The sequence below is a fragment of the Callithrix jacchus genome, chromosome 6, assembly GCF_049354715.1.
Source record: "Callithrix jacchus isolate 240 chromosome 6, calJac240_pri, whole genome shotgun sequence".
In the NCBI taxonomy this organism is placed as follows: Eukaryota; Metazoa; Chordata; class Mammalia; order Primates; family Cebidae; genus Callithrix; species Callithrix jacchus.
In genome coordinates, this window is record NC_133507.1 from 87,363,518 (window position 1) to 87,382,246 (window position 18,729).

General features: G+C 37.5%; 1 protein-coding gene across 3 annotated transcripts in view; it reads right to left on the minus strand.

Annotated features, from left to right (window-relative positions):
* Positions 1 to 1,790: 1,790 nt before the first annotated feature.
* Positions 1,791 to 18,729, minus strand: part of KYNU (kynureninase) — a 170,131-nt gene continuing 153,192 nt past the window's right edge. For 2 of the 3 annotated variants that reach the window (XM_008998944.5, XM_002749467.7), the window contains 4 exons: positions 16,467 to 16,519; positions 12,847 to 12,932; positions 3,743 to 3,973; positions 1,791 to 2,055 (listed from right to left, as the gene is read on the minus strand). In XM_008998944.5, the coding sequence (XP_008997192.4) occupies positions 1,930 to 2,055; positions 3,743 to 3,973; positions 12,847 to 12,932; positions 16,467 to 16,519 (496 nt within the window). In that variant the 3' untranslated portion in view covers positions 1,791 to 1,929. Of the gene's footprint in view, positions 2,056 to 3,738; positions 3,974 to 12,846; positions 12,933 to 16,466; positions 16,520 to 18,729 lie in introns of all 3 variants that reach the window. The other variant, XM_008998943.4, reaches the window with a different exon arrangement.

Below are 18,729 nucleotides of genomic sequence, written 5' to 3' on the forward strand. Positions count from 1 at the left end.
ATACTGCTAAAATCCGGGGCTTGTGTGCTGGGAATTCTCACAAGGGAGCCAGGCCCATGGCCTGTAGCCTTTTTATCCAAACAACTTAACCTAACAGTCCTGGGCTGGCCCTCATGACAACGCGCAGCAGCAGCTGCCGCCCTAATACTCTTAAAATCCCTCAAAGTCACAGGCTATGCCCTATTTACCCTCTAGCTCTCACCACCTCCAAAGTTTTCTCTTTACACCTCACACACTTACTGTCAGCTCCCCGCCTTCTCCAGCTTTATGCAGTCGCTGCTACTTAAACCACACCTCAGAAAGTCTGTTTCTGTTACTTTCTGTCTGACTGTGCTCAGATTCACTGTCCTCATTGACTTTCACACGCCCTGCTTTTGTTTAGGTTGCCAGTTTACACATTTTCTCCAGCCAATTACAGCTAATATTTCACTCTTAATCTGGCTCCTGTTCTCTGCTCAAACCCAATCTTGTTAATAAAAGTGAGCGGTTGCTTATGATGCCACACGCTTCCTCATACACCATAAAACAAAAGCTGTCCCTCCACTCAGTTAACCTTCTCTAATACTATCTTTCTCCTTCTCTTATTTAAACCCTGTGTTTTTCCAATTAATCTCCCAATTCCTACAAAATTGTATACAAGCGATAACCAATCAGTCAATACGACAAATGTTCCTTCTAACAACACCACAATATTACCCCTTTCCCCAAAATCTCCCAGCAGTCTAAATACTTTCCCATTTTTAGGTTTCCACCCCGCCCCCAATCCCGCTCAAAGGAGCCTTGAGAAACTTCGCACCCACCCCCTAAAACCTGTTATCACTCCCTCTTCTCTAATTCTTTCTCCCTATATAAAAGGACAGGTATGTCAGTTCTCCATATGCAAGCCTGGAGCCTGAAAGTCTGAAGTCCTGCTTACCTCGGCTGATGTCTCCCACCCCTCCGCCTGCGTTCGCCATTGTCCCTAATTGCTCATCATAGGTTCCCCCACAAGCCCCCCACCCAATCCTGCCATCTTAACTGTTCTTACGATAATGTAAATACCTCTCACCTAACCCTGCCATTGTAACTGAACTCGTGGTCATGTATACTCCTTGCCCCTATCCCCCACCACTGTAACTGAACTTACTCTGCAACACCTCACCCCCCAAAAAACTACCCAAACCTATACAACCCACTCCTATCCCATTGCACTTTGCTAATGCCCTTATCGGCCTTAGCTCACCTGCACCCAGGTGAATAAACAGCCATGTTGCTCACACACACACATGCACACCAAAAAAAAAAAAAAAAAAAAAAATGTGTCCTCTTTCAAAGAGGTTAAAATATGACAAAAATGTCTTAGAATCAATACTATTTGGCAACTATATACATAAACATTGGTTTCTGACATTTGAGACCAGAAGAAGCAATGTGGATTATCACTCCAAAATATTTGAAAGGCACTATCCCAGGAAATGTATTATCTTTTCCTTAGATTGGAATTGGATGTAACATTTCAAAATAATATATATATCAGACTGTTCAACTACAATGAGTCAAAGAAACTCTGATAAATTGAAACTAAAGTAATATTTCCAAAATTGACACAAGAATTGCACACACATTATGAAGTCGTCAGTTAAACCAGAAATTAAACCAACATAAAACATTTCAATGACCATGAAATATGACAGCTTATTGAGACTGTATACATCATAATTGAACCAACAGTCTTTGGTCCCCCAAACACCAAGCAACTAGGCAGTCCTGTGAACTCCTCAGTGCCACAGACTCTGAAAAATTATATCAGATTTTCTGTAAGGTAATTATTTATTGTTAGTTACATGTGATCAATACAGTGACATACTTTCAATAATTAAAAATTGAGTATACTGAAATAACCACAGCAGTTTTCAGTATAATTTGTTTAAGTTGTTCTAGAAAACACTGCTAATTTGTTGTTTCTGCAGAGTCAAGTATAGAAGTGAGCAGATTGATAAATTTATAAACATCATGGAAAGAATTGTAGAGAGGAACTGGAGCCACTCGAATGCCATTTGGATTCCGCTTGTCACACTGTGGGGAAAAAATAAAGCCACAATAATGTTGTGTTTTTCACACATTGAAAATCTGCATTCGAGATAAACTTATGTAAAGCACTTTCATAATGATTTCCCTAAAAATTAATATATAAGCAAAATGTTTAAATAAAACACGGTGTTATTTTCTTAGGTATTTCTCTTAATGCTATCATTCCTCTATCCCCTGACCCCCTATCATTCCTCTATCCCCTGACCCCCTGACACGTCCCGGTATGTGATGCTCCTCTCCCTGTGTCCATATGTTCTCATTTCTCAACTCTCACTTATGAATGAGAACATGTGGTATTTGGTTTTCTGTTCTTGTGTCAGTTTGCTGAGAGTGATGGATTCCAGCTACATCCATGTCTCTGCAAAGGACATGAACTCATCCTTTTCTATGGCTTATGAAACTTTTCTCTTGATAATAATTTAAGAAGTAATAATGGATTGATGCATGAATAGCCAAGATAAATTCTGAAATCTATTCAGCAGCTATCTTCAATAGATCATATATACAGTGTTTCTTATTTATTTTTTTCCTGTGCGGACCCCTTGGAGGGACTAAAACCTTTGGATGAATTTAAATGAATGAAAACCCCATTGGGGTCTGGAGAGTTTTAGTATATCATACTTGAACTTAATTCTCTAATCTTTAATCTTGCAGGTAAGAAGTAGGCTACATTCCTGGGAATGCTGATAGGTCCTGAAGTAGCACCAGATAATTTGACATGCCTGGAGATCATTATGATTAACTTTAAAACTTGCTATAGGCTGGACAATATAGTAGATGGTTGATGGCTGCCCCATTTCAATCCAATCACAACTCTTGAAGGTAATTAATTTTACACCCCAAATACAGGTGAAAATTTCAAGCCAGTAGATCCCAATGAACTTTCCCAGGAGGACAGAGCTTGACAATGCCATTGGTTGATTTAGAATCCTGATCTTCTGACTAGTGCCTCCAGCATCTGGGGGAAATGTCTCCTACACGTTTGGAGGTAAACATGAGCCAAGCAGTGCCTTTATTACATTATCATTGGAAGTAGATACATTCTCTTTTTTCCCTGAAATTACTAGTTCACATTTACTTAGTTCTCTTCAAGAGACTGAGAAGGTCATATAGGGTGAAGGCTTGAAAAAAATTATTCCTATTTTACCAGGGCAATTTTTTCTAAAAAAAAAAAAAAAAAATCATTCCTTGCATTGTTACCACTCCTGAGAAGTGTATATGTATCTTTTTTGACAGAAGCGACAAGGTTGAAAATAACTTAATTTGATCAAGCAACTAAATAAGACTTTTTTTTAACCCTTCAATAAATTGGTCTAATCTTTAATTCCATTCATTCAATAAATGAATTATAGTACAAACTAGTGAAAACAATGTCATATTAATTACCACGAAATGGTAATGCTTTCTTTCCTGCAAACTGTTATGAAAAGAATGAGTAAGTTATGAAGAACTCCTCCTATAACCCAAGTTTGTGGCATCTTCTCTTTTATCAGAAATGACAGATGTCTATGCCTTCAGTTAGCACAGTGCTGCGGGATTAGTTGGCACTTAATTTATCCTTAATTGATGGAGTGATGTGAAATAACCAATGAATAAACCAAAGAATCCAAATTTTATCCCCAACACACAGCCCATAGACAAAATCTGGTAGCAAAGCAAGAGACGTACTTACAACCACACCCCTTTTTTCTAGTTCTTGGAAAACATCTTTGTTTGGAACAGAAAATGTTATTGTTAGCTGGCAGCCCCGTTCCTCTATACGGGATGGAGTAATTATGTTCACAACTGGTTTCTTGATTGTTGCTTTATCGTTGATATACTTTTGCTTTATCAGATATTCCAGATAGCCAGTTAGCAAAATAGATTTCTTTCGCAATGCCTTCATTGTCGCCTGCTTAAAGATCTGTGGAATGAGAAACAATCAGATTAAAGTGTCTTATTGATTTACAAAGAAGCAAAAATTAAGAGTAAATCATGCATAAAAAAGGAAATGCCCATATTTAACCTTTCTGATAAATATCTCCTTTTACACACTCTTTTTTGCAAAATCATGCCCTCTTTTAAATGCTTTGCTATTAAACAATGAAGGTAAATTTTCCATGATGGAAAAATTGTACAAATGTCGCTTAAATAATACTTGCAAAGGAAGAAAATGTAGGTTAATATCAGGTACCTGTGGCAGGCCAGGTCTCACTAACACAGGCCTCCATCACAACTGTTTTAGTACTGACTGAGTGATTAAGTTAACTATTAAAAACCTAAAAAGCCAGTGCCTTTATACGAAGGCTGGGATGTAACGAAAGCCCATCAAGAGTTTTGCCAAGGCCTTTCCTGGGCCTTAAAGCATAACGAAATAATGAAGAAATTCTTAACAGGAGCCATTTAGGATTAAACAAGTTTTATTGTGGATCTGAAGAAGCTCCCCAGGCCTCCACAAACAAGTTTACTGAAGGTCTAAAGGAACTCCTCAAGCCTCAGTGATTTAGCAGGAGACAAAATAAGGGTAATCACTCTAGCACCTGGAGCCATTTAGATTAAGTAAATTTACTGAGGCTCCAGAGAAAGGTCTTCAGGACTCAGACCTTTGTTACAGATTAAAAGAAGTTAATCATTGATGTCTTCAGAAGAATGCACACTTACACATATATATATATAACTTAGAAGGTATATAAGCTCTGGAAATCTGTAATTTTGAGTTGGTCTGGCGATAATTTCCAGGACTTCTCCCTATAACTGGTTACAGAAATAGAAACTCTCTTCCTCCCCAGTTCATCTGCATCTTGTTATTAGGCCACGAGAAATAGCAGCCTAACCCTCAGTTTCGTCTGGGAGCATACCTTCACAATTATTTTAAATTAACTTAGTATAATCCAGTAAAACATAGCTTAATAAATGCATTTAAATAGCATACAATGTAAGCTTTTCTCCAAAACCACTTTTTGAAATCATAAGAAGGCCTTTTCTACTTTGATGTAAAGTTTGTCCCACAAAAATTGCAATATGATCTAAATGTGCAAATGTGGAAAGCTCTGTTACTGGTGATATTTAAAACTGTTTTACTGACTCCTAAATCTCTCCCAGCTTAACAGTAAGAAAACAAGCAATTAAATAATAATGCTACGTTTTCTCAGTGAGGGAAGCAAATAACATTGGATAATGCATTTATTTTTACTGACGCATTTCTCTCATTTTGCCCCTTCTAAACTCTAGCACTGGTGTGAAAATACTGCCATTTGCTGCCTGAGATGTCTTATATTAAGATGAGTGACAAGGGCACACAGTAACTGGTGCTGGAATATTAGGGGTCAGAACAGATGTGCTTTTCTGGCTTATCTCTTAAGGTCAAGTCGAGTGTAAAAATATATCCTATGTATAAGGACGGAATGAACTGCAAACAGTGTGATGCACTGGCCTGCCACTTAATGTTCCTTTTCTGTGTCACGAGCAAAGATATCAAGAGCAAAGCTAGGGTCATTTGGTGATATCAAGACTTCATCAAGTCTATGAAAACAGTTATTCCTGTATGTACACATGGCATGTGTAGGAAGGCACTCTAATAACACTCATTCAGCCACAGAGTTCCTGGAACTATACTGCATGGAGGCTACGGATTGGCTGAAGGAGAGGATGGGAGCTGTACTGAAGGTAAATAATAGCTAAGCAAGAGAGGAGAATCAGAGAACAGAATAGCGCCTGCCTCTCTTCACGCACACGTCCCAGACAATGTCTGAAGCCTACAGTGACAGCTCACATATAGGCTGACATGTTGGTTTCATAAGGCCCCAAGATCTGGAGTGCCGATAACACTGCTCCAAGACTCAGACAACTTAGATGACGCAGAATTTGGTAGGAGGCATCTCTTCATGTTCTTGGGCAAAACAAAATGTAGGTAGACTTGGCATAATGAGGACTCAAGGGAACACGGCCAAGTTTTGGGTCAAGAGCCAGAAATCAAAATTCTCCCAGAGGAACAGCAAGGCACAGGCCACAGCTGGTTTCACTGTGAGGTTTGAATAAAAAACTATGTGAGGAATCTTTCCAAGATTCTCTCTGGAGCTTAATAATATTCTAGGAAATTCTAGGAAATTTTGTGGTTCTGCTATGGGTGCCCTACTGTGTACATAGAGGCAATCAATACATGAGGTATCACATTTAATGATAGTTCATTTGTATGCATAGGTTAGCAAAACTTTGAGGAATATTACTTGCATTTAGTTTTTAAAGGGGCTTGGAGGTGTTGCTCTTACAGCTTTCTCTGTATAACTAGAAATCAAATTTTTTTGATATGACAAATAGCTTCCATCTTAATATACTGGAGAATGTTATCACTCTTTAATAATAAAGTAATTTTAAAATATGAAACATACTTTCCCCATTACAACCACAATAAGGGCAACTGCATTCTGAGGCACTTTTAAATTCATCTCACACAGGGTAAAAGTCTATTCTGAGCCTCACATAAAAATATTGAGAGAAAATAATAGGGAAGTAACATAAATATTCTGTTTGCTTTTTTGTTTCTCATACATTTTATGCGTTCAATATTGAAAAAGAATAATTTTTTAAAATTAGAAATCAAAATTATAGTTTGAAAATATTCAGCTTAAAAGATAATTCTTGGCAGTGTTTCAACTACTTGTATTATTTTTTCTTACTGACTAAATGAGCATGAAGCTAGAGAAGCTAGGTAAGTTTTAACAGGAAAAATAAGTTTAGTGTAATGTTTTCAATAGTCATATTTTTCTCTTAAATTCTTAAAACTGGCTCCCTAGTAACTCTGAAAGAAAACATACAGTACATTTCTTTGTTGAGTCTTCTGACTCAGCACGTATTTTAATTAAATGCTCTAATTTTGTATTTTGAAGCTATTATTTCAGTATGAACTCAGAGTACTCATAGGGGCTGGAACTTGTCTACCTATTGCTACATATAGATATGAACCTTCAAAATATATGTATTGTTTACATTTAACTAATTTAGAATTTGAGGAGACTTCTGAAATAATCTTTTCCAAATATCTTACACTAAAAAATAAGGCAAATACATTCAAAAGGAGTCACTGCTTGTGTGAGGCCATACTTAGTATCCAGTGAAGGAGAGAGCACTTGCCTTCAGCTTCCTGGCCTCAGGCTCCATCCCTTCATCATAATACTTTAAGAAGTCTTGTATAAATGATTCCAATCCAAAAATATAAATAAAAGGACAGTTTGAAATGGATTATAAAATGCTATTTTAATATAAATCAACCATATACGCATAGTTTTATAAAAAATCCATATTAATATATATATATTTTTTTTTTTTTTTTTTTTGTGGGGGAGGAAGGCAGGAAGGAAGGGAAGAAGGACGGTAGGGAGGAAGGAAGGGATGAAGGAAGGAAGGGAGGAAGCGGGGAGGGAGGGAGGGAGGGAGGGAAGGGAAGAAAGGAAATCAAGCAATGAAAGAGACATTGCCGACCTGGATCTAGAGGTTTACAAGTTGATTTCTTTTTTTTTGAGAGAAGGAAAGAAAAAAAAAAAAATAAGTAAAGGAGAGGAAGAAAGAGGAAGAGAAAGAGGGAGAGTAAATGGAAATATTGCTTTATTTTGAAAAAAATTGGGTATTAATAATGGCCAATCAATGTTTCATTTAAACTAATGGGTAGGTGTGATGTGGTATTGACAAGAATGTATATTTTGTGTATTTGAAGTGGGGAGCTCTATAAATATTTATTAAGTTTACTTGTTCTGGATCTGAGTTCGAGTCCTTGATATCCTTATTAATTTTCTGTCTCATTGAATCTAAGTCTCCTATCTGGGTGTTAGGATCGTTAGCTCTTGTTGTTGCATTGATCCTTTTACCACTATATCTTTGTTGCTTTAAAATCTATTTTATCCGATACAAGAATTGCAACTCCTGCTTTTTATTTATTTATTATTTTTGCTCTCCATTTGGTTGGTAAATCTTTCTCCATCCCTTTGTTTTGAGTCTTTGTGTATCCTTGCATGTGAAACAGGTCTGGATGTAACATGCCGTTGGGTTTTGGCTGTGTCTTTTGATTGGGAATTTAGTCAATTTAAATTTAGGGTTACTGCCATTTGATGTTGACTGGCTGTTTTATCCATGTGTTGGTGTAAATTCTTCTTTATGTTGGTGCTCTTTACTTTTTGGTGTATTTTTAGAAAGGCTAATACTGGTTGTTTCTTTCTGTGTGTAATGCTTCTTTCAGAAGCTCTTGTAAAACAGGCCTGGTGGTAATAAAATCTCTGAGTTCTTGCTTGTTCATAAAAGATTTTATTTTTCCTTCAGTTGTGAAGCTTAGTTTGGCTGGATATGAAATTCTGGGCTGAAGGTTCTGTTCTTTGAGGATGTTGAATATTGGCCCCCACTCTCTTCTGGCCTGTAGAGTTTCTGCCGAGAGATCTGCTGTAAGTCTGATAGGCTTGCCTTTGTGGGTTATCCGACCTTTCTCTCTGGCTGCCCTTAGTATCCTCTCCTTCGTTTCAACCCTGGTGAATCTAACGATTATGTGCCTTGGGGTTGGTCTTCTTGAGGAATATCTTTGTGGTGTTCTCTGTATTACCTGGGGTTGAATGTTGACCTGCTTTGCTAGTTTAGGAAAATTTTCCTGAATAATATCCTGAAGGGTATTTTCCAGCTTGGATTCATTCTCTCCGTTGCATTCAGGTACACCTATCAAACGTAAATTTGGTCTTTTCACATAGTCCCACATTTCTTGGAGACTTTGCTCATTCCTTTTTATCCTTTTTTCTCTAATCTTTTCTTCACGTTTTATTTCATTAATTTGGACTTTGACCTCTGATATCCCTTCTTCTGCTTGAACAATTCGAGTGTTTAAACCTGTGCATACTTCTCGGAGTTCCTGTATTGTATTCTTCAGTTCCATTAATTCACTCATACTCCTCTCTAAGTTGTCTATTCTCAATAGGATTTCATCAAGCCTTTTGTCAAAGTTCCTAGTTTCTTTACGTTGGGCTACAACATGTTCTTTTAACTCACTGAAGTTTGTTATTATCCATTCCTTGAAGAGTGATTCCGTCATTGGGATGTGCTCGTTCTCCATCAAGCCTTGTTCCATTGTTGATGTGGAACTGTGATCATCTTTAGAGGGAGAGGCGTTCTGACTTTGAGTATTCTCAGCTTTTTTACGCTGGTTTCTTCCCGTCATTGTAAATTTATCCTCCTCTTGTCTTTGAAATTACCAACTTTCAGATTAGGTCTCTTGAGTGGACGTCCAGGTTGTTAGTTCCCAGGGCCAGAGCAGCGGCGTTAAAACTGATGGTGCTTTTCTGCCCAGGATTCTCCTGTCGGGCTTCCTTCTTGTGTCGGTAGTAGGCGACTCTGCCTTCCCGGGGCTCCAAACCTCGGTCAGAAGGGGAAGCGGTCCCGTTTACTCTGCTCCGAGAGCTGCCGCGCCGAGGTGCCGGCGGAACCGCTGTGCCGACCACGAGAGTCGCGCTGGCGACCCGTGTGTTTCCACCACTGGGGGATCTTCTGCTCCGTGAGCGACCAGACTTTGTCTGAAAGTGTGGCGTCCTCTAGTTCTCCGCGCCTTCCCTGAGAGCTGCAATCCCGGGATGTTAGCGATCGGCCATCTTGGATCGTTCTCCCCCCATATTAATATATTTTTAAAAGTCATCTCCTGCTGGCAGGAGAATCACTTGAGGCCAGCAGTTCCAGCCCAGCATGGACACAATAGCCAGACCTCATCTCTAAAACGATTAAAAACTAAGCTGAGTGCAGTGGCATGCCCTGTTGTCCTAGCTACTAAGGAGGCCGAGGTGGAGAGGATTGCTTCAGACCAGTAGTTCGAGATTGGCCTGGGGAACATGATGAAATACCGTTTCTATAAAAAATACAAAAATTAACCGGGTGTGTTGGTGCACTCTTGTAGTCCCAGCTACAGTGGAGGCTGAGGTGGGAAGATCAACTGAGCCCAGGAGGTAGAGGTTGCAGTGAGCTGAGATCCTGTCACTGTACTCTACGGGTGACAGAGGGGGACCCTGTCTCAAAAATAAAGAAATAAAATAAAGAAATAATAATAATTAGCCACGTGTTGTGGTGCAGACCTGTAGTCCCAGCTACTCAGGAGGCAGAGGCAGGAGGATCACTTGAACCCCAGGACTTTGAGGCCATGGTAAGCTATGATCATACCACTGCACTCCAGCCTGAATGACAGAGCGAGACCCCATCTCTAAATATTCATAAATAAAATTTAAAGGAAGATTAAGTAAGTATTAATGGAAACATTGTTAATTCACGGATGCTTACTCACATCAGAAGCCCGTAAATGTCTAGAAAATAGGATGTTTTAACAGAGAATGGGAAGCAATTCGATGCATTAGTTTGTAATTTTAAAATTTTGCAATTTACAGTAGGAAATAATTTTGAAAAACACTTTTACCAAAATAAAGCATGCCTAACTAAAGAATTTTGGTCGGAACATAGTCTTGGCAGTGAAATGAGCAGTAAGAGGCTCGAGAGAAATTCTAAGTGAATTAGAAGCTCCAGAGACGAGCATATCCTTCTTCTTGTGGCTTTTAGGGTTTTAAGTTTAGATCTTAACTGGGTAACATAGAGAGACTTTGTCTTTACAAAAACTACAAAAATTAGCCCGGCGTGGTAGCCCACATCTACAGTCCCAGCTACTCAGGAGGTTGAGGTTAAGGTTACATATTAAAAAGAAAAACAAAATCAGTCCTCAGATTATAATCAAAAATAAAAACTTTGTCTAGGTGACTGTTAATACAATGTGGTAGGAAAACAGTGGTAGGAAAAATAAGAATGTGCCTTTTTCCCCATAGCAGAAGGGTGACTACTACTAGGAAAGCCAACCCACTGCAGAAAGTACGCCAAAGTGAGGAGGTCTAAAAGGAAATTTCCAGGTACGTCTGAGAAGTTATTCGCAAAGACATGGTCCTTCAAAAGAAATTACTTTAGGTACAAGCTCTTCCTAAGGTATGTCATGGTGCTTCTGATGTTATCACACTTCTTTTACCAGATACAAACTTGGAACGAATGCAGACACTTAATTTTGTTTTAAAATGTTTAAACAAAATATTTCTCTGAATGGATATTATCAAAACAACTCAAATATCATTATCTGATTTACTAAGCAGATTTTTACTCAAAAAAGCTTTCAAAGATATATAGCACTGGCTGAAAAATCTCGTTACTGTGTCTATTTTCCAGGAAAAAAATGCTGCCATGAAGTGAAAACAGCACAAGCTCCATCTAGTGGTTAAACTGAGTGGGTGCGCTTTAAATTGGGATGGAATGAAATGAGGTAATTATCACTATCCAGTGGTGAATTTAATAAAAACAGAGGAGCTTTATGCTGCCATCCAGTGGCCAGAATGAGAAACTGCTGTACGTGTTCACGGAATTATGCCATTTTAGATTAGAAGGAATTTTGAATCTTCATCCTGTCACTCATTTGATGCTGGAATCCTCTATAAGTTTTTGCTAAAATATAATAAACTACATGATATTAGAAGGAAATGTGAAAAATTTCAAATCCTTGTTCGAATAGTTCTTTATAAAACCTCTATTCGAAATATATACACACATTTACTTAAAATGTATTTTGCTTAAATATATGTATACAGGCCAGGTGCAGAAGCTCACGCTTGTAATTCCAGCACTTTGGGAGGCCAAGGCAGGCGGACCATCTGAGGTCAGGAGTTCGAGACCAGCCTGACCAACATGGAGAAACCCCGTCTCTACTAAAAATACAAAATTAGCCGGATGTGGTGGCACATGCCTGTAATCCCAGCTACCCCAGAGGCTGAGATAGGAGATTCACTTGAACTCAGGAGATGGAGGTTGCAGTCAGCCAAGATCACGCCATTGCACTCCAGACTGAGCAACAGAGTGAAATTCTGTCTCAAATAAAATAAATAAATAAATAAATAGATGTATACAAAATATATATTTACTCAATATATATTTACATTATTATGAATTATATACTATATAATTACCAATATATTTTTACTTGACTGCATTTAGTCTAATCATAAATTCAACAACAATTTCATTTTCTTATTATGTATATCTGTCATTTCAGGGTAAGACTAAATTTACCTAAATAAAAATATAAATTAATTTAAAGGAAAATGTTGAGTCAGTGATAGTGAAGACTATAAACTGACATAATGTCATAGAAGTCCCAATTAAAAACTAAAACAAAAATCATAAAACCATCCTACCTCATGAGACAACCTTATTTAATCTTTCGTTTACTCTGATTATTCATTATTTTTCCCTTAAGTAAGTCTTTCCTAGCTTTGTCACATGGCACTTGGTCAGCTCATTCATCTACAATGAGCTAGAAGCAGCACAGACCCCAGTAATTACATTAGGCATGCAATATTTTCTCAATAAATTTATGTTGAATAAGTGAATTTATAAAGAACTAACTATTTCATGCTTATTTAGTATACAGAGAGACTAAGAGAAGGTTAAATAACTTATTCATGTTTAAACAGATTCTACGTAAAGTAAAAAAATGTATTTCCCCCAAAGAGTTCCATTTAATATTTACTATGTGCCAATAAAGTGCCAAGCATTGTGCTGGGAGCTGGTGACATGAATGAAGGGAGACACCCACCACAACATCACTGTCCTAAAAGAGAATGCTGCCTTCTTTTCCCTTGTTCATGCACAGTGCACATGTATCATCTTGCTGTGTAGCAGAGAAAGAACTACAAACTGTCACAGTCAGATCAGGAAAAAAGGCAAAGATGTGGGAAGGTTGAAACATATATCACTTACCTCTAAACTAGCATGTAAGGAAGAGACCAACAACATGGGAGGATTTGAAATTCGGAATCCACAGACCCCAGGGATTAACTGCAGTTCTGAGAAAGCAATATCACGTCATTGCCAAAGAGGGTAACTTCAAAAGTGTCCATAAAGTTACTAATGTACTGGAGAGTGAAAGAGCAAGACTTAAAGTTTTATTCCTGAGTGGGATTTCCGAGATAGTTAAGATAAACTCCATGGAGCTAAAATATCATTATTTCCCCTTCACCAGCAATTCCCACCTCCCTTGTCCTCACCTTCTTAGTAGAACACCAGAAATCTTAGACCCAAGGTAAAAATGACCTCTTCTGGAAGTTTCTCTGGACCCCATTCTCTGCCTTCCTATTCCCAACCCAGGATTCCTTGTTCTGCTCAACCTTTGCTTTCCTGTTATGAAACCATGTCAATGAGAGAGAGCATCAGTTTGGAGTGACATGTAATTGTAATGTTGCCCGCAGGCAGAAATATGAATGAAATGACCTATGAAGGTGACTTTTAGCTCTAGGATTGTTAGGTCAAGTGGTTTCTCTTAGAAACACACACACACACACACACACACACACACACACACACACCAGAGGGGGCTTTAAAAAAAAGATCTGCCTAAGTATAATATATGAAAAAGGTAAATTAATAGCAGGTACTCTCCTAATTAAGTCGATTGAACAGTAGCAAGTTAAATTCAATAGGGTTAAGATGGCTAGTCAGAGATAACACTATGACTGACTAAAAGAATGTTAAAACATATGACTCTTTATATAGTCATCCAATCCAAGATTAAGCAAATTGTGGTGATATGGTTTGGCTCTGTGTCCCCACCCAAATCTCATCTTGAATTGTAATCCCCATATGTCAAGGAAGGGAACTGATGTGAGGTTGATTGGATCATGGTGGTGGTTTCCCCCATGCTGTTCTCATGATAATGAAGGTGTTCTCACAAGATCTGATAGTTTAAAAAATAGCAGTTTTCCCTAAGCCCTCTCTCTCTCTCTCTCTCTCTCTCTCTCTCTCTCTCTCTCTCTCTCTCTTTCTCTCTCTCTCTCTCTCTCTCTCACCTGCCACAACCTCAGATGTGCCTTACTTTCCCTTTGCCTTCTGCCATGATTGTAGGTTTCCTGAGGCTTCCTTGGCCATGTGGAACTGTGTGTCAGTTAAAACTCTTTCCTTTATAAATTACCCAATCTGAGGTGGTATCTTTATAGCAGTGTGAAAGCAGACTAATACATATGGCCATATGGCCTGTGGGCCAAATTTGACCCACTAGTTTGTTTTTGTTTTTGAGACAGAGTATCACTCTGTCACCCAGGCCAAAGTGCAGTGACTCACTCGTGGCTCACTGCAGCCTTGACCTTCCCTGGGCTTAGGTGATCTTCCTACTGCAGGCTCTCAAGTAGCTGGGACTACAGGTGCATGCCAGCACTCCTGTCTAATATTTCTAGTTTTTGTAGTGAGGAGCTCTCACTATGTCACCCAGGCTAGCCCCCAACTCCTATGATCAATTGATCCATCTGCCTTGCCTCCCGAAGTGCTGGGATTACAGGTGTGAGTCATCATGCCCAGCCCTGTTTTTTTAAAACACTGTTTTCTGAAAACACAGCCACAATCTTTCATGTATGTATAATCTATGGCTGCTTTTACGACCACAATGATGGAGTTGAATATTTGCCACAGAGACTGTGTAGCACAGAAAGCATAAAATATTTCCCATCTGGTCCTTCATAGAAAAAGTTTGCTACTCCTGATCAAATTCAATTCCTCTATTTCCAAATAAGAAAACCCATCTCTAATAATTTAAATAGCCAGCACAATAACATCTAATTATTTTAACAGCCAAGGTAAAACACAGATATCCTGATTTGACTGGAATATCAAATCTTGCAATTTGGTTGCTGCAAATCTGAATACCAATGGGTCCTGACTTAATAATTTGACTAAAATTGTCCAATTTTACAGTGATACATAACTGGTACATCTTCAGTAGAAGCCATACTTTGAGTAACCATATGCCCATTCTGTTTTTCACTTTTAGTATAGTATTCAATATGTCATATAAAATATTCAATGCTTTATTATAAAATAGGATTTGTGTTAGATTGTTTTGCCCAACTCTAGGCTAATGTAAGTGTTTTGAGTGTGTTTTAAGGTAGGCTAGGCTAAGCTATTATGTTCCATAGATTAGGTGTATTAAATGCATTGTTTACTTAAGATAGTTGTAGCTTGTGAGAGGCTCATCAGGAAATAATCCCATTGTAAGTCAAACAGCATATGTATAGACAAAATATTATCTTAGGGCTGGGTGTGGTGGCTCAGGTCTGTGATCCCAGCACTGTGGGAGGCCAAGGAGGTTAGATCACGAGGTCAGGAGTTCAAGACCAGCCTGGCCAAGATGGTGAAACCCCGTCTCTACTAAAAATATAAAAATTGGTTGTGGTGGTGGGTGCCTATAATCCTAGCTACTGGGAAGGCTGAGGCAGAGAATTGCTTGAACACAAGAGGTGGAGTTTGCAGTGAGCAAATATCATGCCACTATACTCCAGCCTGGGCAACAGAGCAAGACTCCATCTCAGGCCAGCTTGTGCAACATAGTGAGACCTCATTTCTACTAGATATAATAATAATAACAATAAGGCAGTCATGGTGGTGCACACCTATAGTCCTAGCTACTTAGGAGGAAAAGGGGGGGAAATTGCTTGAGCCAGGGATATCAAGGCTGAACCGAACATGATTGCACCACTGTACGCCAGCCTAGATGACAGAGCAAGACCCTGTTTCAAAAAATAAAAACATAAAATCAATAAAAAATGAAAACAAAATTAAAACAATATCTCAGGATTTAAAGCAATCTGAAGGATCAAATTTATGTTGAACTCTCAAAGCATTTATGATCTTCTGTATCCCATATGGTTGGGAAATAGGGTCACTCAGGAAAAAGCAACTCTGCATGGTAGAGTTTCATTTCTGTCTGCTGGGGTTAACTGCTCACAGGAATTGCTACACTCTTTGGTACATGGCTAAAGCCACAAAAGGAAAATATTTAGGAAAAAAGAAGAATGAACATGAATATTTATTAAGGCACTGCTGTGTCCTGCTTGGCTTATTGCTTTGAACTTGACGAACCCTAAAACCAAATTTTTAAATAGATTTTATTATTCACATTAGGTAAATGGGAAAGAAAAAAACAAACACAAGATGACATAACTTGTGCAGGATCAAAAAACTATTAAGCAGCAAAGAGTGATTAACCCCGAAGTCTTTCTAAATCTGACGCCAATCTGCAAATTTCCTCCTGTCCTCTGTGCCCAACATTTCGGGCACTCCGTGTTGACGGCATCTGACCAAGCCACATGACCCTTAACTTGGACTTCTTTTTCTTTTACCTCTCTACTAAGGGATAAACTCAAGATCATGCTAAAATCTATAAATGTTTAGTCTTACACGCTGGATATGTCATTTCTTAGTTGAGAATTCTCAGTGACATTTTCGAAGTGCATTCTCCCTGGGGCATACACATTACACATAACATAAACACAGATGAAAATTGAAATAAAGTTAAAATAAAATGACTTATTAGGCAAAATAAATATACTTACTGTTATCCATTTTAAATCTGGTGCTGAGTTCATGGCCAAACCATCCCACTAATCTAAAATATAAATAAAAACATTAGATTTTTTTTTTTTGAAAGGAGTCTCACTCTGTTGCCTAGGCTAGAGTGCAGTGGCATGATCTCAGCTCACTGCAATCTCTGCCTCTTGGATTCAAGCGATTCGTGTGCCTTAGCCTCTCAAGTAGCTGAGACTACAGGCATGAATCACCATGCCTGGCTACTTTTTGTCTTTTTAGTACTGACAGGGTTTCGCCATGTTCGCCAGGCTGGTCTGACACTCCTGAGCACAAGTGATTCATCAGCCTTGGCCTCCCAAAGTGCTGGGATTGCAGGTATGAGCCACTGTGCCTGGACATAATATTTTGATCTATAAAAATAAATACTACTAATTTAGAAATCTGGGGCCTGCATTATAAAGCTATTTGTGATATAAGTCATCAAATACCTCAGCAGAAATGATGGTATCATAAGGTAATTAATATTTATAATGTTAAGAATGAGGATAAAATCTACCTATCTATATGATTAGTTATTTTATTTTTGTGCGGAATATCAACTTAAGAGTTATAGTTAATGATCATTTTTTATTTAAAATAAAATGAACAAAAATATTAAGTAACTTTCTATTTTAAAATTAAGCTAAAAGCTCAAAAGGTAAAACCATATGATATTTTCATAATAGAATCTCCAAAGACAAATGTACCCCAAAAACCCATACAGTTGTTGAAAAATTTAAAAATAATTTTCTAAAGAAACTGGTTGCTTTCAAATTGTTTTTAAGTATGTAAAATTAGTCAGACATAAAATACAAAATATACAGGAAAAATCATATACATGTGTGTATATATTAGATGAAAAAGACTACAAACTAATTTAGACAAAAATATTAAAAATTTAGGAAGGGAGTGAATTTGAAAGGGAGAGTTCTGGTAGGAAATAACTGGAAATCAATGACCATTATCTTTTTTAAAATAATTTTTTAAAATTTTAGAATAGTTTTAAATTTACTGAATTATTGTAAATATTTATTTACAGTAAATAAATTATCCCTAAATAATATTTTAGTTTTAGTGATGTCTAAATAAAAATTCCAAAGCACTATTTTTGGGACATGACAAAATGTTTTAAAATTTATATAGAATATATGGGTGAACATAACAAATTTTGAAATAGAAAATATAGAGAGGAATGTGTTATATTATCTTACAATAGTGTCTTCTTATATGCTTTGTATGATATAGCATATTATAAAATGCAGTACATGAATAAGAATAATTCTAGTAAAACTAATCAGTGAGACAAATGAGATATGATAGTAAATACAGAAACAGTCCTCAGATCATGTCACAATTATCACCTCTTAATGACATTTCCAAAATGCAAAAGTGAAAAAATATATTTATATACTCATGATTTTCAAAAGAGAAAATTCTCAGTATAAAACAGAAGAAGATTCAAAAGAATATACGAATAGATTTATAAACATTTAAATTAAATTCTGTATTAAAAAGATGGACAAAATTGGAAGACAAACTAGAGATGGAGAAGAGGAGTGATATTTGTCCCATACCAAAGAGTCTTTTCACTAAGAGGTTTTACATAGAAAAAGGACAATGTACCAACAGCGACCCAGCCACCGAGCATGGACAGGGTTTATAAAAGAAAACGTCCATGCCCCATGAATTCAGGAAAAGCAAACAAACAAAAACACCTCACTGTCACTAATGTTTCACACTATAATGTAAAGATGACACCATATTTTATGTACCAAACATGCAAAATGATTTAAAAATTATTGTAAATATTCTTATTAAAGATTCAAAGAAAAGAAAATCAGCCACTTGTTGAATAATGATAAATAAATAATAAAAATCTTTCTGGAGGACAATTTAAGAAGATATATGCAAAATATGCTTTGTTTTCTGTCCCAGAAATTTTACTCCTTCCAATTTATCTAAATTGGGTTACACTATTTGGATTACACTATTTGAAGTATGCCAAGATTTGTATACTAGTGATAGGGAAAGTGGGCAGAGAAAATCCAGGTAGAAAAGACTGGGTCCCCAGGAATCCCCACCCTCAAGTCAAAAAGCCTGAAACCACAGTCCAAAGTGAGAACTTCTATCCCTGTTTTCTCACTCAAATGTTGCCTTTTTCTAAACCACCCCATCCTGTGCCTATATAAATCCCAGACTCAGCCAGTAGACAGGATACAGCTGGACATCGGAGAAAAGTGGCTTGACTTC